We start from the raw sequence: 27,421 nt of genomic DNA, 5'->3' as shown, positions 1-27,421 counted from the left end.
TGCAGCTTGCTATCTGCTGTTTGTATTTTAGGTTAACATCATAATGAATAACTGGTGTATTACCTGTAACCACCAGTTATAATATGTTTCAATATGTTTGCTTTTCAGTATTGTAAGTTGAAAAATGTTATATTTGACGTAGAATTTAATTACATTTCAAAAAGTTACTATCTAGACTAACACAGCACTGGGCCGAAAATCTGTTATTCAAAAGGAAAATTTGAAATATTAACCTTAATTTTTTTCATGTACCCCAACACCAACAAACCATCCGAATAAAAAAATTCTTTATGAAATACTTGGATCACATTAAATATAAACTGATAGGATTGAACAACTATGCCAACAATTAAAACCTTAACGATCACAATAGGAGACCACTTTTGATTGTCAACCACACTACGAAACTGAGTCTTTATCTCAGCTACATATGTATCTACTCTCAAAACAGATGATATCTCGTTTTTGAAAAGTACCAAATATCTTAATCATTATAAATTATCAATAATACACTCTGCACTTCCTCAGTAGTATTCAACCAGATCATACAAAACTCGCATCAATCACCATCCGTGAACTTAAGAATGAAATTAAAAGGCTTAAGCTTAAAAAAGCACTTAGATTCGACATAATTGCAGCCGATATTACATATAATGAAGGTATTGGCTGTCCCCCATTTTCCCACATTTTATTGTAAAAATAAAATATTTCCGAACATGTTTTACTCACAACAGTATACAAGGTGCGTTTCAAAATAAACAGGACTTAAAAAAAAAAACAAATGGTTTTTTCGGCAAAATCAATTTGTTTTATTCAAAATAGTCTCCTTTTGCTTCAATACAGCGTGTTACATGGTCCAAAAGCATGTCGAACGAGTGTTTTAGCTCGTTGGCCGGCATGGCCGCCAGTATGCCAGTGCAAGCCTTTTGAATGACGCTTTCCTTTCATGAGCAAATGCATTTGGTCAAATAATCGGTCCCAATCGTCGATCGATGAGACGGATTCTGAGCAATTTTTGGTCTTGAGTCAATTTGTGCGGAACAAACCGTGCACACACCTTTCATAAGCCCGAATGTTCGGTCAAAATGCGATAAATCGATGTTTTAGTGATGTTCAATTCCATTTCCATGAATTTCAATGATGATTTCGGCTGATTTTTGATGAATTCACGCACAGTTTGGATGCAATTTCCGTTGATCACGTATTTGGTTGCCCCACATGTTGATCGCCATTAATTTCCTCACGACCATTTTGAAAACGTTGAAACCACTCTTGCACTCTGCTACGGGATAGGCAATCATCGCCATAAACTTGTTTCATCAATTGAAGCGTTTCGGTAAAAGTTTTACCATTTTTAAAACAAAATTTAATTTTGGCTCTTTGTTCGAAGCTCATTTTTGCACCGATAAAACAAACATACTGACACTTAAAACGCAATAAATTCACTTTAAATGAATGAAATGTCGTGAAATTCTCACTGGACAATCGATAATGATAGCAGATTCTAACGCACCAGCCGACATATAGATGGCGCCACCAGGGGATGCTAGAGTCCAAAAATCTTCTTTGTTTTGGAACGCACCTTGTATTTGTTTGCCTAAAATAAATACAATTAGAAGAAAACTTTACCTAGCTCCTATATACCTAATATCAGGATTTTCGAAAATTCGGCTGACCTTGCTCTATAGATTTACTTACTTGTTATTTATTGAGTTATCGCACTCTTAGTAGTTTTCAACATAACCGTTATTTTCCTTTTACATTTCAGTAGAGGTTGGTTGATTCGGCTTAAGTGATTTTGGAGATATTAGCGGACTGGGCCACACCATAGGTACCCCTCATCAGTGGAATACTCTGCACAAAATTACAGTTTTATACTTTAATTTTGGGGATAACTAAGCCCCATTTTTATATACTTCGATTCAGCATTCATTATTCGATGGAATTGTGAATAAATTACGAATGCAAACAAATTCGGTATTTTTTTCAGTTAAAATTTGTATTATAGATCATTGACTTCTTTTGTTGAATAAATAGATTTTATTTCCCGTCATTTAAAATTAATTAATTAAGTATCTGACATAAATTTTATTTTATTGAGTTGGTATGCAAAACGTCAACCAGATCGAAATAGATATTAAGGGTATGCGATTAACACCAACCATAGATGAAATCCATTCAGGTTCAGCGCTAACCCATGATTATAAAAAGGTTTGTCAGAATAACGTAAATTGATGTTTAAAAATCCTGTTATTACTTATATTGGAGTTTTTCAGGATTTTATCTATTTTAGGGAATATATCACATATGGAGATGAAGATAATTCACATATTGGCCGATATATGAGGTATAAAGTAACCCGGAAGGTCGAAAATGTTCTATTACATATATGGGGGCTAAAGGAAATATTGACCCGATTTAACCTATTTTTAACACACAATTATCAGGAAAATATTATTTCCTTACTTCAATTACACACATTGACCGATATTTTCGGTGAAAAGTCAGCCCTAAGCAAAAACCAAATACGGTTGAAAGTAGGTCCGGAGATATGAGATTTGTGGGCGCTACCACTCTCATAGTTCAATTTATCTAACGCATTTAGTTATTGATTTATCGCACTATGAGTAATTTTTAACAAAACCTGTGCAAATTTGGGGAGGCTTAAACAGTAACAGTGTTTTGTATCTTTTCGATTAATTGCGTTTTATGGATGCGGCATAAGTCCGATTACGCCCGAACTCACTCTTCCTTTCTTTCAAGTTTCACCAAGATATCCCAATTTTTACTAAAGTTACAGCTTGTGCAGACAAACGGACGGACGGACAAACATCCACTCGGATTTCAACTCGTCATCTTGATCATTTATATATATAAAATTATATCTGTCTCGATTAGTTTTAGGTGATGCAAGCAAACGTCAGGTGTACAAACCTGTTATACTCCGTAGCAACATGTTGCTAAATTTGTCTAATTGAAAAGAGGATCGCTGAATCGAGTTGGCGCGTGCGCAACAGCGTTGATCGAAGTGCGTAATTGAATGAGGTGGGGAGCGATGATGCGGTCCTTTTTGTTAATTGGTTGTGTGAGGTATCATCGTGTGTGGAGTGATCGCATATAATGTGAGTGTCTCAGGTGTGGTGGGTAGAATTAACGATTGTCAAGATGGTTACGGTTCCATTGATGTGTACATGTAGTGATATTATGTGTTACAAGTATTATTATTGAACAATATAAATTTTTATAAGAATTGTCGTAAAAGAGAACTAGTAAATAAAATTGTCTAGAAGAAGATTATGCTAAATTAAATAAAGCAAGCGTAGTTAAAATATTTGTGCAGAAATATGAGTTTTTCAAACAACTTTTGCAAGGCCAGGTGGATATGTCAAACTATAAATTTTAAGTGAGATTCCTTACAACAACTAATTAATTCTTAACTGAAAAGGAATCCAAAAAAACAACGAAATCTCTGCCATTATATTAGAGCGTATTAAATGTTAGTGTATTTATTGTTTGCAAAAACCTGTTAGATTTTAATGATTTTGACATACTTTTATTAGCATGTAAATCTTAAAATAAAGGTATAGTGTTTGGGTTAGCTTGCACATTTTGGGCAATGAGATACCGCACTCAATGGGCTGGCAAACATGGGCCACAAAACTGAACAGCTCTAAAGCACTCATACTTTCACACATTTCGATGCAAATTTGCAAAAGCCGATAACCACCAAAAACACTTCATAAAGTCAGTGAAGCGGTACTAAACCATTTCATAATTGTTATGTTATACCCATGTTCACATATGTATGTAAGTATGTATGTTTAGTATTTTCTGTTTCTGCTGGTTTTGTTGCTTCTTTGCCACTGTCTGATATGCCATTTTCATGGTAACATAAAGTGTGTCAGGGAAGTGTTAAGGCAAAACAGAAAAAATCTGCACTCACCACATTGCTGCTACTCGCCAGATCTGCTTCTACTATAAAAAGGTACTCAGTTATGAATTAATGGTTTAGCTACTGGTTTCGCCGACAAAAATATGTTAATTCATGATAATGTCTGTAATTTTTATTGTAAAATTTGTTAAAATATTTTTTGTAGAATTGAAGAGCTCAGATATTAGCGTTACAATGAGTATGGAATTAGTATAATGGTTTTTCCAATGCGTATTTACGTACATTATCTACAAAGATACATGTTCACTTAAATATTTATTAGTTATATACAATCATACATGTACGTATGTACATACGTGAATGTACTTAATTGTAAAAGTTGAACTTACATATTTTTCTTTTGTTGCTATTGGCATTACTATTTTGTAAAGCAAAAGGGCTACACAGATCAGAACTCCAATTGCACAGTAATATTAATCTGCTTATTTCAATGCCAGCTGGACTAACGATAATTAATTGTAATTATTTCGTTGCATTAAATTGGCTTTTATATTTAGTAGTAACGGTGTTTAAAGACATTTCAAAATATAATTCGCCAAGCTTTTGCCAATTACTTTTACCTTCTCTGACGCCAGCTTTTAAACGTTTTCTAAAATGACTTCGTTGTCAACCTAACTCGTGAACTCAGGGAACGCCTTTAACTTAATTTGATATAAACATTTTTTGTGTACCGTTTTAAATGTTCTTGAAGTTGTTCACCAAACTTTAAACTAACTAACCTCTGCTTTTGGAGTTATTACACTTATTCGTCCACAACGCTTATGCAGGGCGTCCCAAATTAACGCAAGATTTCAAGTTTTATTTATATAGAGGAGTGTTGAAAGCTTTACGGCTGCAGTTCGAAAATTTCATACAAAATATGGAGGGAATACTGTTTTAACTTAGTCTACTTTGAAGAGAATAATTGAAAAATGTCGGGTGACAGGATCCGATGTAGACGCTAAATACTCTAGTCGTGCAAAAAGAAATCGCTCAAATGGCAACATCAAATCTGTGCGTGGGAGTGTCAGTGACAATCCAGGAGCCTCCATTCGGCGTCATGAACAAGAATTGCAAATTTCAAACTCTAGCGTTACTGACTGAGACATTTTCAGGACATGTACTATCTCGTTTTGGTGATCACTGATCACAGGTCTATTGCAAAAAGCCTACAACCACGCTTTAAAGGAGGAGATTCAACATTGCATCAATGAAATTCAGTCACATTTATGCAGAATAGTCATAGAAAGTTTATGGAAATCCTTTGCTGCACAGATAAATAAGAAATGTTAAAAAATGTAAAGTTTGATAAATAAACTTTATTAATTACGATTGTATTAGAGCTAGACGTGAATGGCACGCAAATCGCCCTCCTTTTCCTCAGCTTAGGATGCTGTGCGTAGACTAATATCGGTATTCTGCTTGTCACATGTCACAGTATAGTAGTATACTGTATCTGCCAGAATACCAAAATGAGACTCCTGACTAACAGAGTCACTAAATTACGATTGTGACAATTAGAGACATGAGACAATCGTGACAAGCAGAATACCGATATAAGAAAGAAAAGCGCTTAAGTATGCAGAAATATACAGCCCAAAAGCACAATAAGCTTAAAATATGCCCATAAAAGATGTGAGTGGTACCGACTTTAATCTGCCAACAAAAATCTCTTGTCTATTATGTCTACAACTTTGGAAATTAAAAATATTATAAAAGAAGTAAATCCAAAAAAGTCAGCAGAACACGATAAAATTACTCCAAAAATGCTAACGGAGCTACGAAATATTACTATAGTAATTCTCTCCTTGCTTTCTAATGTAATGTAAGATTCATGAAAAACGTCGCACATCATCATGATACGGATAATAACCCGTAAAAGACTTAACACAGGCATCTTCTTACAGACAAATAAGCCCGCTACCTTGCCTTTCCAAAACAAAGTGTTACCAAAAATGTCTGTTTCCCTACATAAAAGCAAAATACAGTTTCAACGCACCAATTCGGGGTTCGAACATGGCACAGCAGAGCAAATAAATAGAATTTCGAACGAAATTCAAAAGACATTTAAGTACAGAGAGTTTTGTTCAACAATATTCGTTGATGTAATCCAAACATTCGATAAGGTGTGGAATGCAGGCTTTTTATATACATACAAGTAAAGCATTATTTCCATTTGAATTGCTAAAAAATTCGAGTGTTATTAAAAAAGAATAGGAAATTCACTTTTTAAGTGGCTAGGCCTAACTCTTTGTTCTCGTATTTTCTATACAACAGACATTTCAACTGCATAACTAACATGAAAATAAAAGCAGTAAATTTAAACTGTCAACATACAGACGTTCCAGTCAAAAATTCTTAGAGCTATAATGGCTTCACTATGGCACATTCGTAATACAAATACTTACAAACATCTTGGTTCTAAGGTAAAGAAAGAAGAAGAAGACATCAGAAAAAATAATGAACTTAAAATTCGTAACTATTCAAATCCAATAGCTATTGCCTTGCTACAGTTCTGTAAACAAACCCGCTACAGAGCAACGTATCACCAAGCAGGCTCAACTAAAACCTTGAACTTGTCTAGTTTTAAATAGAATTAAGATTTTTTAAGGTATTGTTATTGATTACTTTTGATTGATTTGTTTGCTTACAGTTTTTTCTCTTTGTAATGTCTAAACAAAAGCAAACCGTTAACTACGTTTGCACCGAATTTATAATACTCTGCACAGATACAAGTACAAAAGATTCGTTACAAGAACTTGATTTCGAAAGTTCAGTATGTGTGCCAGCTAAATGCTACAGTTATTCGATCTGAAAAATTTATTCGGGGACTACAAGATTGCTTTAGATAATAATCCTTGCAGAATTTCCTGAAGATCTCGTAGAATTAAAAATTTAATTTATACTGATAAGGGTATAAAATAATTACCATTGTAAAGAAGCACAGACACAAAGTTAGTGTGAAAATAATAAAGGTCGTATTCATATAAATATAGAGGTTTTCGTATGTATGTGCGTTTAATGAATTACCGCAAATGGTTGAGAATGCGTCAGGTTGTTGACCGGTACATCCCACTGCTTGAAGGCATCAAAATCCTATGTACATAGTATTAAGCGCTAAGCATTGGCCACTTTGCGACCATTAATACTTGTCTAACCGGCGAGTCGTAGACATCGTCTGCTTTGATGTCTACGACTCGCCGGTTAGACAATTTGTTTTGCATATTTACGGCATAGTTGGCAATAATTCGCGTCTCGAGTACTCACTTTTAACTTTTTGGCTTTGTTACTGATATTTCTGGTACCTATGAAATTACTTCCGTATTTACATAAATACGCTGTTGCTTCAAGCACATACATACATATGTACGTACATATGGTATATGTGTTCTTATTTTTTATACTACCTCTACCAGCAATACAATATTGTTTACTGTTTTTGTTGAAAATTTAAAATAATTTTTGTACACCTTTTCATTCATAAATAATGAATCAAGAAATTCATTTAGTTTTGAAAAACAAAAGGGGATTAAAAATGAAAATCTCCCCAGTTGATACAGTGTGCTGTTAGATATTGCAATCTATATTGAAAACTACAAATTTAGTACAGCCATTATTTGCAGTGTCGTAGCTACAACTTCGTGCCGCCCCCCTTTATCTGCCTACCTAAAAGTTTCATGAGGTGGTTCGAACAAAAGTGAATTTTTATATTCACTTATTTACGATAATAAGTATATAAAATTTAGGAACTAGAAGCCACACCAATCCTGAAGTTCCAAAATTCTCACAATACGGCTTTTGAGGAAATTGATAGTAAATTTACAAGACATCTTATTAAAAGCCATAGAAAAAACCCATTTTCGCCCTATATCTTGTACACTTTTGACACAATTTGCAGGAATTTTTGCCCGAATTAGAATTTTTAAATATCATTTTTGAAAATTTGGTGAAATAAAAGTCTTTGTTACATTCAAAGCAAAGGGTAACTGTGAGAGTGACACGTCGCTAGACAAAGCTAGAAAAGTGCATCTTTAAGTTGTATCACTATTTTTAAGAAAGAATAAGCCAAAAGATATAAGACGAATTCAAAGACTGAAGAGTATTCGAGTCAAAATTAATATCTTTCATTGTTATTCAGATTATTATATTGTGAGTGTACAACTCTTTATCTTTTATAATAAATTTTGTAAACAAAATTGTTGAAGTATTTTTCTGAATATTAAAAAACAGCGAAGATCGTTTTGCCGCCCCCAAGACGTTGCGCCCGGGGCGACGGCACCCCTCGTCCTTCCCCTAGCTACGCCACTGATTATTTGAAAAGAAGTAAATAAGTAACAGTCAATACTTAATGATAAGGAGCTTAACTTTTTAACCATTTTTACTTTTCTATTTATAAAACTTACCATACTCGCAAATCCATCTACATATATACATATGTATGTAGCAATTTTACTAATTAGGTTGCAAGTGTCTCACTTAAGCGATTACGGATAGGCTTTAATGTGGCAAGTAAGAAGTTGAGGCCGGTTTTTGAACAGTGAGTAATTATATCTATTAAAGAGCAATTTGTTGTACATTAAAGTAACAAACTATCTGCTATTATGTACAGTGATATTTGTAAATTTAGATTTATTCCGGGTTGCATTTGTATTGCTTAGCCTCTCCTCAGTTCGAAGTTATTGTATGTGTGTCCAGGTCGATTTTTGAACATCTCAATACTAATATGTCTGATTTTTAATTAATACAAATTTATGATAATATACCCGCTCATTATGAATAAAAATGCAACAAATATAAATCAAATGTCAAGGTCGATCGCGAACTACAAAAGAAGAATAAAAAAGCATATTTACATATATCAAAACGCATTACGAAATGGGAAAACACGATTTCTTTGATGAAAAATTAAATTGAAACAACAACAAATCTCGTTTCATTTCATTGATCTATATGTATGTACTTACATGCTTATACATATTTATAGTTAATTCACGCTATTGACACTAGGTTATGAATTCAAGCAAAATCAACATTTAAGCGACCGGCGTCTGATGATAATGGGAAAACACAAGAAAGCACAACAAAAGACGCTCTTGACCACAACTTAGTGAATGAATAAAACGTTTTATTATACAATCATACATGTATACATGCATCCACTCATGCATACATCAAGCTCACAAGACGTTTTCAATATTGGAGATCATTGAATTGTTATGATTAGTAATGCGGTGCTATCAGCGGTCAAGTTGGTTACAAGTACCAAAATATGAGAGTTGAGCCACAAAATAATTTAATGAAGGTGATAGTTAATTATCGTGTTTAACGTATTATCAATACAATAAAAAAAATTAAAAAAAAACTAAGTTATTTGTATAAATTTACGCATTTACTGTAACTCAAACCTTTTAAAAGAAAGAAGTAAGTCTTTGTTAAGTTAGATATCGTTTTCAAAAGAGACCCACTCATTAGGTGAAGAAATAATTTTGAAGCAAAGAAATATCTATGCTTATTTTTAATTCTATCCTGAACAGAGTATGATAAGTTTGCCACAACGCCTGTATATATGGAACATTCCATTCAAAATTTCCATTAAAACTTTTTTCGTGCGGAACATTTTTTATGAGTTCTTTGAGGCGAAATATTTGGCACATATTTTATTATTTTGACTCAATAAGTAGAAATAAGAGTTATGTATTTTTAAAATTTGAACGCTTGAAAAGAAAACGTCTTTAAATATTTGCCTGTACGAAGAAAAGTTTTTCATCATAAAATCAAGTAAGGAAGGACTAACGAAACATTTTATACACTTGCAACTTGCAACGATCGATACACCTAAGTATACATATATAGGTTAAGATGGGTATAAAACGGATGTTTTTGTTTTCGCTTGGTACTTTGAAAAATTGGTAGATAGACACCTTTAAAAAAGGCTGTCCAAGTATTAGTTCATAATTGCAACGGAAAAGCCATCCGACTAACGGTTTCCATTTTTTTCTTATTATCAAAGAGAAAAATTACTAACTTGCTACCAACTACTTGAAAAAATTTCGTTTTGTGAATTTTGTAGGAAATTTAATAATCTTCACGATTCATTTACTATGATTTTTTCTTAAACCTAACAGTTTATAAGATATTGACGGATAAAATTTGATCAGAATTATAACTCATTGAAAAAAAATCATTTTAAATTGGAAAGCTCATAGTCTTCTAAAACATTATTAAAAAAATAATTGCCAATTTTTGTATAAGTTATAAAGCTCATAAGAAAAATAGTTTTTTCTTTAAAATAATCAAACTTAAATCGTTAATATCTTTAATAAGGTTTAAGCCATTTTCGTACTGTAACGTAATAATGGCGGATAAAATCTTTACTTAAATGGATTTTCACCTAAATGTGGGCGGTGCCACGTACCCCGCGTGGTACATTTTGACAGCAGCGCCTATAAAGCCTTCTCTTATCATCTCGGGTGTAAAATTTTATGTCTCTGAGTTTGCAGGTTTTCATCCGATATCATTAATCGATTTCATTAATAGGTAGAAGTACTACAAAAAATTGTCCTGACCGGAGATTTGTTCATGAAACCACTTTCTAAAAGTCTTATTTTTTACCCGCACGCACAGACCGACAGACAGACTGTCATCCGGATTTCAATTCGTCTTATCATCCTGATCATTTATATACTATATATATAAACCTATATCTATCTCGATTAGTTTTAGGTGATACATACAACCGTTAGGTAAACAAAAGTATTACATGTATGTATTCTGTAGCAACAGGTTGCAAGAGTATAAAAATTATTATTTTTTAAGCTTCATATGAATCAAAAAGCATTTCGAGATATTGGAACAATGGAATAATAAGCAAGTTCCACCATCTATCTCATCTCTTGGCGAACTGTACCAGTATACTTATTGACTCAATATATAAATGTTCAGGGTGACGTATAAGTTGAAATCCGTCTGTCCGTGCAAGCGATAGCTTGAGGACACATTAAGATGTCCTAGTGGAACTCTGTACGAGTGATATTGCAGATGTACATATTAGGCTATAAAAACGCCAGAAGCATTGAATGTATAACCAAGATGGTACAGAAGATGGCCTTCATAGGAGCCGGAATAAAAATTGGACGATGGGCGTGACATCGTCCACCTTTATATGAAATCATGCTTATATCTCAGGAGCAACTTCACAAATTTCAAACAAATGTAGTACTTAACACTATCCTGACAGTTTTATCTTACATAATGAAAATGAGCGGAATCAGAATACAAGCACGCTTACGTTCCATATTAGAAAATTTTAAATTTCATCGGACCTTTCACTTTTCATTATGCAAATCAAGCACCAATGTAGTTATCAGCCAACATATACAGGGTACAGTAGGATCCACACAGCATTTTTAAATCTTTTACAGAACATATACGTTAAGTATACAAATAGGTCTAGTGTTGAAATTTGGGGAAAATATTTTTGTATTGAATTATATAAGAATTTATATAAGAATTTGAGTTAATTACGTAATTCTCAATATCAATATTTCGGACATGCAAATGTAGTTATGAAACTATGTTAGTTTACGACTTAGCGCTTCCTTACTTATTCCTCATTGAGAGCATGACAATTAGCCTTAGCTTCAATAAAAAATATATTGAAGTTCAATCTAGTACATTCTTCGCCACGAGATGTTTATAGCCTTATGATTTTCTACTTTCTACTACCAACCTATTTGCCAAAATCCGCGAATCCCAAAGATATCAGCTTTTATATAAAGTCTATGTAACAAAGTGCACTCGCCTTTTTGTTTTTGTGGATATTTTATTGGCACTGTCCGGGACACCAAATAGATCTTTTTATTCCAAAAACGAAGCGAAATTATACAATGAAATTATGCGAAATTAGTTAAAATTCGATGTGTATCTTAAAGAGATGGCGGAGAATAAAACGGAAACGTGAAAAAGTAAGCCGATCGCTGTTAAGGTCGAAAACCGAACTGAGCGGGATCTGTTCATCGGTCCTTTTATTCCCGTTTGTGCTGAAATAGATGTTTTTTTTTTAATTGGGGGAAGCATCAAACGCCGGAGTGCGGAACTTTAATCCGCTAAACCTAACCTACTCCCAACTCCAGACTCTCCCACGGAACCACCTGATTAAGTATTACTTCGTGGGAGTGATAAGACATTTAAGTCTCTTCTATGGCACGGACTGACGGACGCCTACTCTGCTCTACATGTCTCAGTTTTGTCATGATTGAGGCTGCCGCTTCGCTGACAGCTCTCCAGTTCTCAGTAGACTGACACATGAGTGTCGTAAAATTTTCCACGGTACAACTACCACCGAGTGTAGTTTTAAGTTTTTCCCTTGCACTTTTAAAGCGCGGGCAATAAAAGACTCTGCAACTCTGAACACGACAGACAATTCGGACTAATGTCGTGCTGGAATCTGTACAGATAGCTTCTACAGCATCCATGTCCACTTAGTATTTGGGTTAGGTGAAAATCAGGTCCCCATGTCGTCTGTCGATCCAGGAATGGATATCCGGTATGAGTCTGTAGGTCCACCGTCCTTTGAGTGAGGTTTGCCACCGCTGCTCCCATATAGTTAGGCTTTTTACTCTCTCTTTTCTTTTGGCTCCTGTAATTGGCTCTGATAATTTGTACACTCGCTCGTATTCGTCACCCTGGATGTCAATGGCCATCATACTGTCTATTACTTCAGCAGCATCGCTTGAAATTGTTCGGAAAGCACTGCTAACTCTTAGTGCCGACAGCCTATGCACTGTGTTTATTTGCCTGGCGTATGCTTTGATGCCTAGCGCCTGGATCCATATTGGAGCCGCATATAATACAACCGATCTCATTACCTTTCCAACTAAAAAACGCCAGCTGGAACACACGCAACCTTTATTTGCCATCATTCTTGATAAGGCATTCAGAATTTTGTTCGCTTTATTTTATTCTAGGTGGTCCTTAAATTTAAGCCTTGGGTCAACTATTACTCCCAAATATTTTAGGTGTGGCTGTGAATGAATCTGGCACTCCCCTATGGTGAGAGAAATACTTTCCTCCACTTTTCTTGTACTCATGAGCAAGACTTCAGTCTTCTGTTCCGCCAGTTCTAAACTGTCATCGAGGTGTTTAGCAACTGCTACCACAATAAGGTCGTCTGCGTATGCAACAAAGTTAATATCTTTCGGTTGGTGTCTCGTTAGTACCCCATCATACATTATTTTCCATAAAAGGGGGCCTAGTACCGAGCCTTGCGGTACGCTACTCGAGATAGAGTAGCTCTTGGTGCCTTCATCTGTATCGAATAAAATACGCCTATTTTTAAAATAACTTATGACAATTTCCATAAGATATTGAGGAGCGCGCATGTCATACAGAGCCTTGATTATGTTTGCCAACTTTGCTGAGTTGAAGGCATTCTTCACATCCAGGGTGATCAGCGCACAATATTTTTTTGTCCCGCCGTTCCATCGCTTACCACTTACTGCGCATTTCGCGGTATCAACGACATCGTATAATGCGTCAATTTTCATAAAGCCGTATTATCTTTCTGATAATCCGCCGGCTTTCTAGATTACTAACTCCAAGCGGTTTCTTACTATGCTTTCATATACTTTGCCAATAGTGTCAAGCATGCACAGAGGTCGATATGATGAAGGTTCCTCCGGAGGACTTTCTATGGGTCGGGAAATATTCCTTCTTTTCTTATTCTTCCTGTTCGCTTAGTAAGGCGACATCAAAATTTTTTTCAAATACTGTCTGTTTTAGTAGCTCATGTGCAGCTGCGCAATGATTTAGATTTTATTGTACTATCCTCATTTCCCTAACGATTTCGTCATCTCGAGATATTTGGGGCACGTAGTACTCAAGGCCGAGTTTGCTGCTTTGCAAAGCATGCAGCTTGGATTGTTAGCACATAACTTCGCTACATGTCCACCGGCTCCACAACGTGTACATAGAGACGACCTGTCCACGGGGTTGGAACATTTATGCGCCATGTGCCCCAGATGGAAACACCTGAAGCAACGGGGAATAGGCGAGTATTCTCGGAGGCGACATACAGACCACCCGATCTTTACTTTGCCTACCTTGAGCGCAGTCTTGGCATCCTGGGCGCGCAGGCATAAGACAGCTATTTGAGTACCGCTTCGGATCTTTCGCATACTAATAACTTTTTTTTCCCCCAGATTTTCTATTCCACACTATTTTTGTATGGCTTCGCAAATCTCTTCTGGAGAAGTTATTTCATCCAAATTCTTGCAAATAATCATAACGTTGTGGGTTTTGGGCTGTATCACAGCCATTTCACCGACCACTCCTTCTAAGGAACGCTTCGGCTCTCTTATCCGCTTGGTTTTCCAGCTCTAATAGCGGGTCTCCTTTCAACGTTTTTCTTATGTACGTGACGCTTGAGCCCAATTCCTCTAAGCCACTGTCATCTTTTATTTTTCGGAGAATATCCGCGTATTTTTCGTAAGTATGATGGCATTTGGCCTCGATCTAATTTTCTTTTCGAGTGGTCTTCGCTTTTTAACAACGTCCACCCACCCAAGCTTCGCCTGCGCTGGGTCTAACCGTTGTATTGGCTTGCATCAATTTCGCTGCCTCGCTGTAGGTGGGCTGCTCCATTTTAATTGTATTTTTTGGCTTTTTAGTCGGAGGTAGAAAGCCTATTGTCTCACGCATTCTTTTCGGGGTATTTACCTCCTTAGCCATTGGAGAAACCTGGGATGCTTTCCCTACCATAATCCTTTTGGGTAGGTTTCCGCCTCTCTCATCCTTAGCATGTAGCGCCACTATGTTGCTTACTAGGTCGCGCATAGTCTGGTTTATGTGCCTTTGGCCACCCATCATGTTCTCCAGTTCTTTTATTTTACTAACCAACTGGTTAAAGTTTTGGGTAGTTTCGCTACTGTGTATTTTTACCGAGAGTTTGCCATCTTCAATTATGTGGTTGGCATTTTCGCATTCTCTTTTTGATCCAGCAGTGGTGGATAGCTCACTTTTTCCATTAGGAGGCGTTCTCATAATTCTTGAGTTCCTTCCAAATGTTGGTGTGCAATCAGGAGATTGTTTGCTAAAGAATAAAATGTTTGCATTTATTTTTAGCGTATTTAAACGCTGCGACATAAATATATATAGACAAGTGTACGATTGTCTACCATGTATATCTGATATATAGTATAGTATATATGTATATCATAACATATATGTATGTACCCGTCTTAGTGCATTGATTGGCAAAGCGGCTGAGACGAAATGGTATTTTTACTAGCCGCGCTAAGATAAAACATAAATAAAAACAAGTAAGGAAGGGCTAAGTTCGGGTGTCACCGAACATTTTATACTCTCGCATGATAAAGTGGTAATCGAGATTTCATTATCCGTCATTTACATATTTTTCAAATACCGTATTTGTGTAAAGTTTCATTCCGCTATCATCAATGGTTCCTAATGAACATATATATTATACAGAGAAGGCATCAGATGGAATTCAAAATAGCGTTATATTGGAAGAAGGCGTGGTTGTGAACCGATTTCACCCATATTTCGTACATGTCATGTGTCAGGAAAATAATATATACCGAATTTCATTGAAATCGGTCAAGTAGCTCCTGAGATATGGTTTTTGGTTCATAAGTGGGCGACGCCACGCCCATTTTCAATTTTTTAAAAAAGCCAGGGTGCAGCTTCCTTCTGCCATTTCTTCCGTAAAATTTAGTGTTTCTGACGTGTTTTGTTAGTCGGTTAACGCACTTTTAGTGATTTTCAACATAAACTTTGTATGGGAGGTGGGCGTAGTTATTATCCGATTTCTTCCATTTTTGAACTGTATATGGAAATGCCTGAAGGAAACGACTTTATAGAGTTTGGTTGACATAGCTATAGTAGTTTCCGAGATATGTACAAAAAACTTAGTAGGAGGCGGAGCCACGCCCACTTTTCCAAAGAAATTACGTCCAATTGTGCCCCTCCCTAATGCGATCCTTTGTGCCAAATTTCACTTTAATATCTTTATTTATGGCTTAGTTATGACACTTTTTAGGTTTTCGGTTTTCGCCATTTTGTGGGCGTGGCAGTAGGCCGATTTTGCCCACCTTCGAACTTAATCTTCTTATGGAGCCAAGAAATACGTGTACCAAGTTTCATCATGATATCTCAATTTTTACTCAAGTTACAGCTTGCACGGACGGACGGACAGACAGACATCCGTATTTCAACTCTACTCGTCACCCTGATCACTTTGGTATAAATAACCCTACATCTGACTCTTTCAGTTTTGGGACTTACAAACAACCGTTATGTGAACAAAACTATAATACTCTGCTTAGCAACTTTGTTGCGAGAGTATAACAAGTACGAATATAATTCCTTCACAACTTGCAAAATTAAAATCCAGGGAAAACCAAAAGATGTAAAACGTCAGCTAGAAGATCGGAATCTAAGCAATTTTATATACATATGTATATGTACGTTTATTATACTCATACACTAACCGACAAATTCGGCAAAAGATTTGTTTAAAAAACAAATACCTGGGGTAGTATCGACCCGATTAAACATTTTCTTGAAACACGAAGATTATTATATATTTTAAGAAAAAAACAAATCGATGTGGGTCAAGTTTTGAGAATCTCTTCTGCAGTGACTTCAATGGCAATGTCTGTAGCAACGCCAAGCCGATCAATCTATGTTGAAGCATATTCATCCCCAGCCTTGTTTTCATGCGGGGAAGTATCGAGAAAGAGCGTTCAGAGATCGCATTCATTAAAGGAATTGTCCAGAATATACGAAGAACATTGCAGTTCTTTCACATTTCCGATGCAGTAGTCGGTAACTTCTTCTTCTTCTTAATTGGCGTAGACACCGCTTACGCGATTATAGCCGAGTTAACAACAGCGCGCCAGTCGTTTCTTCTTTTCACTACGTGGTGCCAATTGGATATTCCAAGCGTAGCCAGGTCCTTCTCCACCTGGCCCTTCCAACGGAGTGGAGGTCTTCCTCTTCCTCTGCTTCCCCGGCGGGTACAGCGTCGGTAACTAGTTTTCTTTTTATTTTTCAAAGCTGAGCAGCAAACTCAGTAGAAAACCATTCAAAACTTCTGTTAAAAAGCGCGTCTTCAAATCTTTGCCGATTGTGTCCAACAGAGAAATGTACACTGAGACCGTGTAGTATTTTTTGCAAGTCCTTACGCAGAAATTTTCGCGTTCTGTTTGTCGGCCGCAGATTCTTGGATTTTCATCGTCAACTTCCAGTTCTGCCGCTATTTTTTTCATGTCCGAATAAATGTACCGAATTGAAAAGCAGCGTATCTATCATATTTGATGCCTTTGCCAGATCGATCAATCCTTTCTGCAGAATTACGCTGAGTGAATGAGCGCACCAACTGGATTCGGTAGAGGGCATTCCTAGCTAACGAACGAGCAGCTGGAAGCCGCTTGTCTCCGAGCACTTGGAGAGCCAGGGCAAACATTTTCGCGCAACATGTTTTTGTGAGTGGTGCGGCGTTCGTTAGAGCAGAGGTACGCGATTAAATTCTGTGTGAAAGCTGTGAAGGCTTACCCAGATGTTGCTTTAGCAAAAAGTGGTGTGTTTCCGTGGCACCAGGCCCTCTGGAGGGTCGGGGAGAGGTCGCTGATGAATGAGCAAATCCAAAGGGAAAACGATGGTCATTATATATTTTTTGACACCAAAGGCATCATCCACCATGAATTTGTTCCTCCTGGACAAACCGTCAATGTCAAGTTTTACGTGGAAGTCCTCAAGAGACTCATACGAAGGGTCAATCGGGTCCGACAAGACATAGCAGGCGATTGGAAGTTGCCCCACGAGAACGTCCTGACCACACCGCCTTTCTTGTGAACAGCTACCTAACCAAGGCCGGCTTCCCAACGCTTCCGCAGCCGCCCTACGGCAAAGATGTGGCCCCGGACTTTTTTGTTTACTTGCCTGAAAAGGCCGATGAAAGGGAAACGCATGCACCTTGGCTCTCAAGGCTATTCCGGGCTTGGAAATCACACTGGCGGCGCTGCATCGACGCAGAAGGAGCCCATTTAGAATTTTTTTTAAGAAGTGTGACGATTGGTTAAATACATTTTTTTAAATCGACTCGGTTTTATTACTTTCCGGACAAACCCTGCAGTTACTGCAGCATTTTTCGTTTCTTTGCTTATTTCGTAGACCGATCCGATATCTAACAGCGTAACAGCACACGCAAATATTCCGATAGATGTGCATAAATCCAAATTAAGATTCCTTTTTTTCATTTCTACATGAACGATTCATCCAAGGCCAACTCCAGTGAGAGATAACTCTTCGTAGGTTTGGGTGTGTTTGCTAACAGTCATAGGAGACATAGTTTCACCTTCTACTTCGGAGTCATCAAAGCCACTATCTTGCACTGTATGATTTGCCTTTAGCAAAGGCATCTAAAATCGTCATGAAACCTTCTTTTTCCAGCAGAAGTGAAATCGTCATAACGAAGTATGAGGCTAACCTGAAACAATCAAGCATTGGGGGCGAAGTTCCCCATTTCACCCCTCTAAATGTATACATAAATATTTACGAACTTCCATTTTGCACCCACAAATCACCATTAACCGAAAACTTATAAAGTGCCATATTTAAGCACTAAATTAAGATATAAAACTCATATTTGGCACAGCGAGAGAAATTTTTTGAAAAAGTAGGTTTACTCTAATAAGCTTAATGTATATATCCCCTAACCCACTTAAGCTACAACAACCAAATTCGCTCAGCACGAACTATTTTCCTACCTACATATGTATATTGTGAAAATGGGCGAAATCGGATGAAAACCCCGTCCACTCCCCATATAACGGCACTGTTCAAAACGGCTAAAAGCAAAATAAATCAATAACTAAATGCGCCAAAGACACAAAAATTTGCGCCGGGATGATATGACAAGGCTTTATAGGGACCAGGGATATTGGTGAAATCCCGTATCCCGGGACCCGACTTACCGATTTCGATAAAATTTGGTTGTATTTTTTTCTATGTCTCGTTGTGAAAATAATCAAAATCGAACAATAACCATGCCTACTTCCCACACAATAGCACAATTTTAAATTCCACTTTATTCTTTAACTCTCCAGTACACAAACCAAGAAGGAATTAATACAACGGGATAAAACTTTGCACGAATAATGTCTTTAATGTGTGAATCGGACCAATACTTCCCGGTCCGATTCAATCGGTTTTTAACATACAGACATACTGTAAGAGAAAGATTATCCCTTAATTTCAGTTATATACATATATCACACATTGACCGACATTTTCAATCAAAAGTCAACTATAGTCATTTACTTAAAATAAAGATTTTCGAACCACCGGGTGGGTGACTTTACTCCATATGATTGGTTTTACACCTTAAAGGCTTTGATTTTTGCAAGAGTAAAAAATGTTCGGTTGCACTTAGCCCTTCCTTACTGGTTTACTTTAATTATTTTATTTTCCCTTCCGCAAAACAACTTTGTCTCCCATTTAGTCATATAAATAGGGTGTTGACTCCCACTTCTCTCAAAATTATCGTTGTTGTTTTTATTGTTGGTAAATTGACAATCCCAACTAGGAAGTCACAATTTTGTAAAATTACGTAGATTTATTGAAGGAGAATGTCGAGCGTTGAGTGATTTGCATGCATTCAACAATGACGTCTGCATCAAAAGCACAACAAATAAACAAAGAGGCTCATGCTAAATTAGTATGTGAAGTGTGTGTATTTGTGAGTGTTCATAATCTTTAATGGTACACTGCACTTTTATTAGTTTTTACTGTTTCATGTTACTAATTTCATTTTACTGCTTATTTTACTATTGTAAAAGTAGGTGAATGGATATATTTGTATGTGCAGACACGTTAGACCACTGACTGAGTAATTTCTTCAATAATAGTATACTTGAATGTTGAAATGCTAGTAAACTCCATTTAGAGCTCTAATGCTTCAAATGAGAAAAATATTGATTCCGACTATGACGTAAAATACCGCCGATTGAGAGTGCGCGATATAGAGCGCTAAAACTGTAGACATCTCAAAAACATATACATATTGGGTCCCGTTCTCCATGAAATATTGGGCATGCTGTTTAACAACACCGCTACCGTGAGATCACTTCACAGCAGTATTTGGTGTTAAAGCGCGATTTGCGTCATCGACAAAACATATATGTATTCAACTCTTCTTGCACTCTTGCAACATGTTGCTGCAGATCATAATAGTTTTGGTTGCTTCAAATAGTTAAAACCTATCGAGGTAAATAAAGAATTATAAAGGTTCATATAAATGTTCAGGTTGACTAGACAAGTTGAAACCCGTCTAACTGTAAATTGGGAGTCCGTCTGTCTGTGCAAGCTGTAACTTGAGTAAATATTAATATATCTAAATAAAACTCTGTACACGCTGCCAAAATGAGGAGGTCGGTATTGCAGATGGACGTGGTCGGTTCACTGCCACACCCACAAAACGTCATCGCAGTAGTGAGGGAATTTCACATGCCATCGCCGATTTAATGGTTTAATGTATTACAAATCTTCCAAACTAGCTAAATCAACCAAACTTGTTGAGAAGAAGTTCTTTTAACACTTCCTCATACAACATTATCGTGTATCAATACTGTAGAAAATCGGGTCGAAATATTCCCAACCCCATATATGTCCCACATGTAAGAAAATATGTTAGATCAGATTTGTATAAGAATATTAAAGCTCCTTCCGACGCACTTTCAGCCGCTTATATCAGTCAATAAATGTGCCATATTGAAAATAAGTGAACAGTTTTTCTTAAACACAAGGTAGGCTCTCATTTCATTTAATTATCTTGATGTTATTATCAATATTTCGAACAAGAAAAATGTAGTAATGAAACTATGCGAAGCTTTGACCAATAACATAAGTTTCATTCGGTTAACTTAAGTGAAAGAGGTTGAATTCTTATGCAACATTTACCAAGTTTTTCCCGCTTTTGATGTTGCGGTTACACCATAACTAACTTCTTCTCCATTATCGGTTTTCAGTTGCTTAAGGTTTTAAGATATAATAAACATGTAATTTCAAAAATAAATATTTCCTATGTATGGAAGCTATATAATATAGTAATACCTTAAGCAGTAATCCATGTCAAATTTAAAGATACCACGTCAAACTTGAAAGTTTTCCATACAAGAACTTGATTCCGATCGTTTAGTTTGTATGGCAGCTATATGTTATAGTGCTCCGATATCGGCAGTTCCGACAACTGAGCAGCTTCTTGAAGAGAAAATGACGTTTGCAAAATTTCAAAACGATATCTTAAAAACTGAGGGACTAGTTCGTATATATACAGACGGACAGACACAGCTCAACATACTGATCATTTATACATATACTTTATATGGTCTCCGATGCTTCCTTCTGGGTGTTACAATCTTTGTGGCAAACTTAATATACCCTGTTCAGGATATAATTAAGGGTCACTTTCATACATGTTCAAATTTTCTTGGCACACTTCCACTCGCCGCAATTTGTGGTCGTCAGTGAGCACTTTTGGGACCACACAATGTCATCAACCACAGATTTTGATAAATTTAACATCTGGGCAATTACTTAGTCGACGGTCTGAGTTCAAAACTTTGCGCAGACGTGTCACATTGTCGGTGTTTGTCGAAATCGCAGGTCTCACAGCACGGTCTTCATCAGCGACCTCTACCGGCCCTCCAAAAAGGCCTGGGACCACTGAAACACACCACTTCTGGGTAAGCCTGCTTGATGATATCAAACATCTCTGTCACAGGTTTACCGAGTTTCACACAGAATTTAATCGCGTACTTCTGCTCCTACGAACGCTGCATTTTCGGCTTGCACCACTCACAGAAACATATTGCGCGAAAATGTTTGTCCTGACTCTCCAGGTGCTCGGAGACAACTGATCAGCCGCTCTACCGAATCCGGTCGTTGCGCGCACGCGGCGAAAGAAAATCCGTCCTATTACTCTCCGTGCAAACCCTGTATTAACTTTTAATTACCACACTGCAATAAATTTTTTTTTTTTGCGCTCCAAGACATATTGTTATTCAAAATAGTTTTTGTCTTTCTTTGCCCGAAATATTATGAAATGTTATATTGTTAAATGCGACATGTGTGACTTTCTTATTAAACGCAGCCGGCTAGGAGTGCCATACAAAAACAAACAAAAGTAAGTTGTTACTGGTAATTAGAGCTTACTTTATTGTCATTTGTTAAGCACGGTTTTTGTTCAGTTTACGAAAAAGCGTATGATCAACAAAAAACAAAAACATTATATACGCGTGCGTTGCTGTTTTTGAAACGAAATACTATTTGCAATGCCAGCAACGAGTTATTACCACTTTTTAGTATTCACAGACAAATTTTGCTATCTACTCGTATGTATGTCATTTGTCTTCAACTCGTTCATCAAATGACTTTGTTCGGTAATCGATCCGTGCTGAGCATTACAATATACTATACAAAAATTTACCTCTGTGCATATACTTACATATGTACATATAACAGTAACACAGAGCTCACTGTTATGAAGTGCCAAAGAAGCCTATAAGTTTATGCTTGCCTAACTCCTTATATTGATATACATATACATATTTATGTATGTTCATGTAACGAGAAATTTATCTGTGACGAATTCATAGGTACGTCCACCAAATAAAATATTATCGACATATTTGTTTATTTAAAAGGTTTGACAAAGGTGTGTGCCCTTGGGTGCACAATTAAAGAGTTATCGATCTATTACACGAAAATACACACCTTCATACATGAATATACTACATACATATATGCCCTATCATAACTTATGAATACATAGTATACGCTTAGTAAAGTACATACTATATGTATGTACGACCAACATCTTGATGGCAACGTGCTCACTTGAATTTACCTACTTTACTGCAACGCTTCCGATTTTTCACTTTGTTTATTTCCATTGCCTCTATTGCATAATATTGCTCATGCGCATTTTTTGGCAAGTCGCCACTCTTGAATAAATAATTTTTAACATGAAGTACAAATATACATTCATATGTATATACGTAAAAAAATGAGCACATCCAGTACACATTGCAAATTACATCCTCGAATTGTTTTCAAAATGCATGTGAAAAATTCATCATAGGTGAGTTGGGACATATGTTGTTACATGCATGTATATATATATAACAAATAAGGAAGGGCTAAGTTCGGTTGCAATCGTACATTTTATACTCTTGAAGCTTGCAAAAATCCAAGCCGGGAAAATACTGTCAGGCAAAGGTACAGAGATCCACTCTCGTTCAATTTCATTAAGATAAATCAAATATTGTCCGATGCACATTGGACGTATAAGGTATAAATTCAACTGGAAATTTGTATTAGGTATATGGGGGTTAAGGGAAGTATTGATCCGAGTCTATCCATATTTGACATAATTTTATTAATACCCCGGCCTACTACAGTAAAACAGATTTTTTAGCAAAATTTCGTTTTTTTCTGTTCAACCTTTCAAGTTTGATACACTGTTTATAGCGAACCTCCATCTTTTCGATACATTTTTTTTCTATTCTTACAACATTTTCAAACGAGAAGCTAAAAGGATTTGTAATGAAAAAGTTGGATTGGTTTAGCTTAAGTTGGTAGAAGGATATGTACATTAAACTAATTAGGGGCGGAGCTGCACCCACTTTTTTAAATTATAAATTTGCAATCCTCTGCACCAAATTACAGTGTTGTATCTTATTTTGGAGCTTATTTAGAGCCTTTTAAAGCTTTTCTGCCCATCTACAATCCCAACCCTCCTTGGGTACCAAGGAAATATGTATTATATGTATGTTTCATCGAGATATTTCAATTTTAATAATTAAGTTAACGGAGCATCAACACCCAAAAACAGATATTAACAATACAGCTCAAATAAGCTGAATTTTTTAATTGAAATACTGCTCTCACTCAAACGGAATATGGCGACGACGTTATACTGACTTCGCATTGAGTTGGGCCTGATTGTGCCTATGAATGCATGAGTAGTTTTCCAAGAATGGAAATGAACGTTAAATCCGATTGTAGACACTGTGAAGAAGCTTAATTTTTTTTTGTAGATATGTTATGAATATACATACATATGGACATTCTTATATGTGTACACCATCTAAAGGCGTCATTTTGTGTATTATTAGCTGATTGAAAGTTTTCCTGCTGCTATTCAGCTTCTAAAACTTGTAGGAGAAACTTATTAACAATATAGTGCAAATCAAATAATAATTGTGTGCTTTTCTATACAGCAAGATATGAGAATCAATTGAATACAATTCAAATTGGGTCAAAGCCATTGTGTTTTAAATATTGCTTTTATCAAATGTAAGCCCTATGACAGATTAGAAAAAAATTTGTCCGTTTAGAAGTATATTGTGGGGGCTTGCGCTATATTTATTACGAATAGTATGAATAAAAAGAAAAAAACGTTAACTTCGGTTGCACCGAAGCTATAATAACCTTCATAGCTGGATTTTTTATAGCAATTACTAGATTTCATATATACATTATGAACATATGTATATAATTATTTCTTTCTCTTGATTTAACTCTACAGTTACTTTTGCTCCAATAACCACATATATCAAAGGCAATTGAGAGCCTTAATTATATTTTGCCATTTTCTTAAATTCTATAAAAAATATTTCTAGTATAGTATCTTCGCTTTAAAAAAAACTGGTATGATTTTTCTTCTGAATTCATATTATATAAATAACGACTAAATAATATTATAATACTCATATGTATTATTGGAGATACTATTAGATGTATAAGTATAGACCTTTATATCTTTATACATAAAAATTATTTGTCACTTTGTGTGTCCGCGATGGACTTCTAAACTACTGAATCGAAATTTAGCACACTATGTCCAGTTTGAAGCAACTTAGAAGATAGGACAGTCGAAACAATTCTTAAAAAAGAAATACAGTAAAAGCGGTAATAAATGGACGCTCTATTAAGCGGACAACTCTAATAACTGGATAGAAAGGTTGATTCGTCATGTCTGTTCATGGGAAATTTCACTGTACATATTTCTAAACATATCCATGAATTCACAATCCCAAAAAAAAAACAATAATTCAGTTGAACTTTCATAGCTTAAACTTATATAACTCGAACTTCTCCATAGCTTGAACTCTTAAATTGCCTATAGAAGTCAAATTGTATACAAATTTCCTGCCATAACTCGAAGTTTTTTAGTGAATTTTTGATGACTCGAGTTAGGAAAGTTCAACTGTAATTATGATTTTCAGTAAAATGCTAAATCTTAAGGACCATTTTCTCAATGTCTGGTTAGCAGCCATCTGTCAGTTAAGTTCTGGTAAACTTAACCAACATTCCTTCTTTCGGTTTCCTGAACAGAGTATATTAAGTTTGTCACGAAGTTTGTAACACCCAGAAGGAAGCGTCAGAGACCCTATAAAGTGTATATATAAATGATCAGTCTGTTGAGCTGAGTCGATTTAGCCACTGAATGATCGGAATCAAGGGCTCATGTGGAAAACTTTCGCATTTGACGTGGTATCTTCACGAAATTTGACATGGATTACTACTTAAGGTAATAACATAATCTCCGAAAAAATTGTTCAGATCGGATTACTATAGCATATAGCTTCCGTATATACTGAACACATAGTTACTAAAAGAAATGCAACTGTGAAGGGTATATTAGCTTCGGTGCAGCCGAAGTTAACGTTTTTCCTTGTTTTAACTAGAACTGGCAGATGCTTTTAACCTAATTGAGAAAACAGCTTTAAATTCGTTATTTTTTCCATTGACATATTCAAAATTAAACCCCCAGTACAATCCATGGATTCATATACCGACATAAACGTTTGCGCTTTATTCGTAAATAAAATTTTCACTGTATTGAATAGTTTATTATATGAATAATAGTTAAAAATGTATACCACAGCAACGCGTGGCTGGATCCAATAGTACTAACATAAAATTACAAGTATGTATGTATGTACTTACCGTTATCAATGACGCATCCTCAAGTATATCTGATTTTAGGTTTCGCCCACCACCCGCCAAATTCGCATTACTGGCTAAAAACACTGAATTTAACAGATTCTTAAAGCTCAAAGATGTGTAACTGAATGGCGAGAGTATAGTAAAGGCTTCAGCGGTGCCGACGAGCAGCTGCAAGGCAAGGAAAGAGGCAAATGCTAGCTGCCATAGACTGAAAATTTCACTTTTCAGCATCTCTATCGTTGTGTTGTTATTATGTTTTCTCGCCATTACTCACAGTAATTCAAAGAAAAACACACTTAACGCACCCAAAAGTGTAGAGATGTTGCTTAATAAAATACAGAAAACAAAACGCGCGTAAATAGTAAAAAATTGGCACGGTGTACGGTTAAAACTTTTTGTTGCAGAAATATGTATTTCTAAGAGGCAAAAATAACTGAACAAAGCACTGCACATGCGCGGCACGCAAACGACGAGACATACACGCGGTAGTGCAGCGTGCATAAGGTGGGCGACTGTTTGCGGTTTCTTGCACTTGTTGAGCTGTTACGTTTCTTACTTTTCTTCACCACTTTCCCACTGGCTTAGTTTTTTTATTTGGTTGTGAAAAAAAGTTATTTATAGGCATTTATTTATTTTCTCACTTAGTTTCTTGACTACTTCCTATTTTGAAATTCTGCCTACTGACTTTGTAGCTATAAACGAATTTGGCTAATGTGTTTTAATGCACGCAGTTTCAATAATTTGCTTTCATTATTCAAAATTTCATGCACTATAATTATTGCTTATCGTGTTTTCGTCTGTAGGAAATGCAGTTTACTCAATTTTGAATTTCCGCGCTTTAAGAAATATATATTCAAAATATTTGCACTAACTTCGCGCGAGCTTCACGGCTACCGATATTGCAACATATAAACAAAGCACATTTATTTCTGCCTTTGATTTAATGTCGTAAAATGCAATGCTTATATATTTTCATACATTCGCACATATTCACTAATTTTTATATTTTACGCTCAACGTACCCGTAACAGAATATATTTTTTTTCGAACACTACCTTTCGCCTCGAACTCCGCAAACAAACTGCAGCGAAGCTAAGCGCGTTTTGTAGCAAAGCTTTCATTTTGAACCACCATTTCGGATCGTTGCTTAGTGCAGTTGTTGGTATTGGTCTGTCCAACTCAAGTTACTTTTGCTCAAACCAGATTGAGCCGAACTTGTTTGAACGTAGGTTTTAGCTGTTGGTTGGATGTTCTAAAAATTTGGTACATATATCCGATTTACAGACAGCAAAAATCAGAAATAGAGATAACGACAATTTCATCTCCTTAACTTTTTTGGTGCATTTGGTAAAAAACAAAATTGCATTGGTTCGTGACGTCATAAACCAAAGGAGTAGAAGATGTTGTTTACAAATACAATGAAGGCTTGACAAATTGTTAAGGGATCACATGATG

General features: G+C 36.0%; 1 protein-coding gene across 1 annotated transcript in view; it reads right to left on the bottom strand.

Moving 5' to 3' along the window:
* Window positions 1-26,968, bottom strand: part of LOC120769665 (lipase 3) — a 34,963-nt gene extending 7,995 nt beyond the window's left edge. Inside the window, exon 1 of the mRNA XM_040096779.1 lies at window positions 25,967-26,968. Within this exon, the coding sequence (XP_039952713.1) occupies window positions 25,967-26,233 (267 nt within the window). The 5' untranslated portion in view covers window positions 26,234-26,968. The remainder of the gene's footprint in view (window positions 1-25,966) is intronic.
* Window positions 26,969-27,421: the final 453 nt, after the last annotated feature.

Source organism: Bactrocera tryoni, chromosome 2 (assembly GCF_016617805.1).
Source record: "Bactrocera tryoni isolate S06 chromosome 2, CSIRO_BtryS06_freeze2, whole genome shotgun sequence".
Classification (NCBI taxonomy): Eukaryota; Metazoa; Arthropoda; class Insecta; order Diptera; family Tephritidae; genus Bactrocera; species Bactrocera tryoni.
The sequence above is the reverse complement of the archived record's forward strand: the minus strand, read 5'-3'. Positions and strand labels throughout refer to the sequence as shown.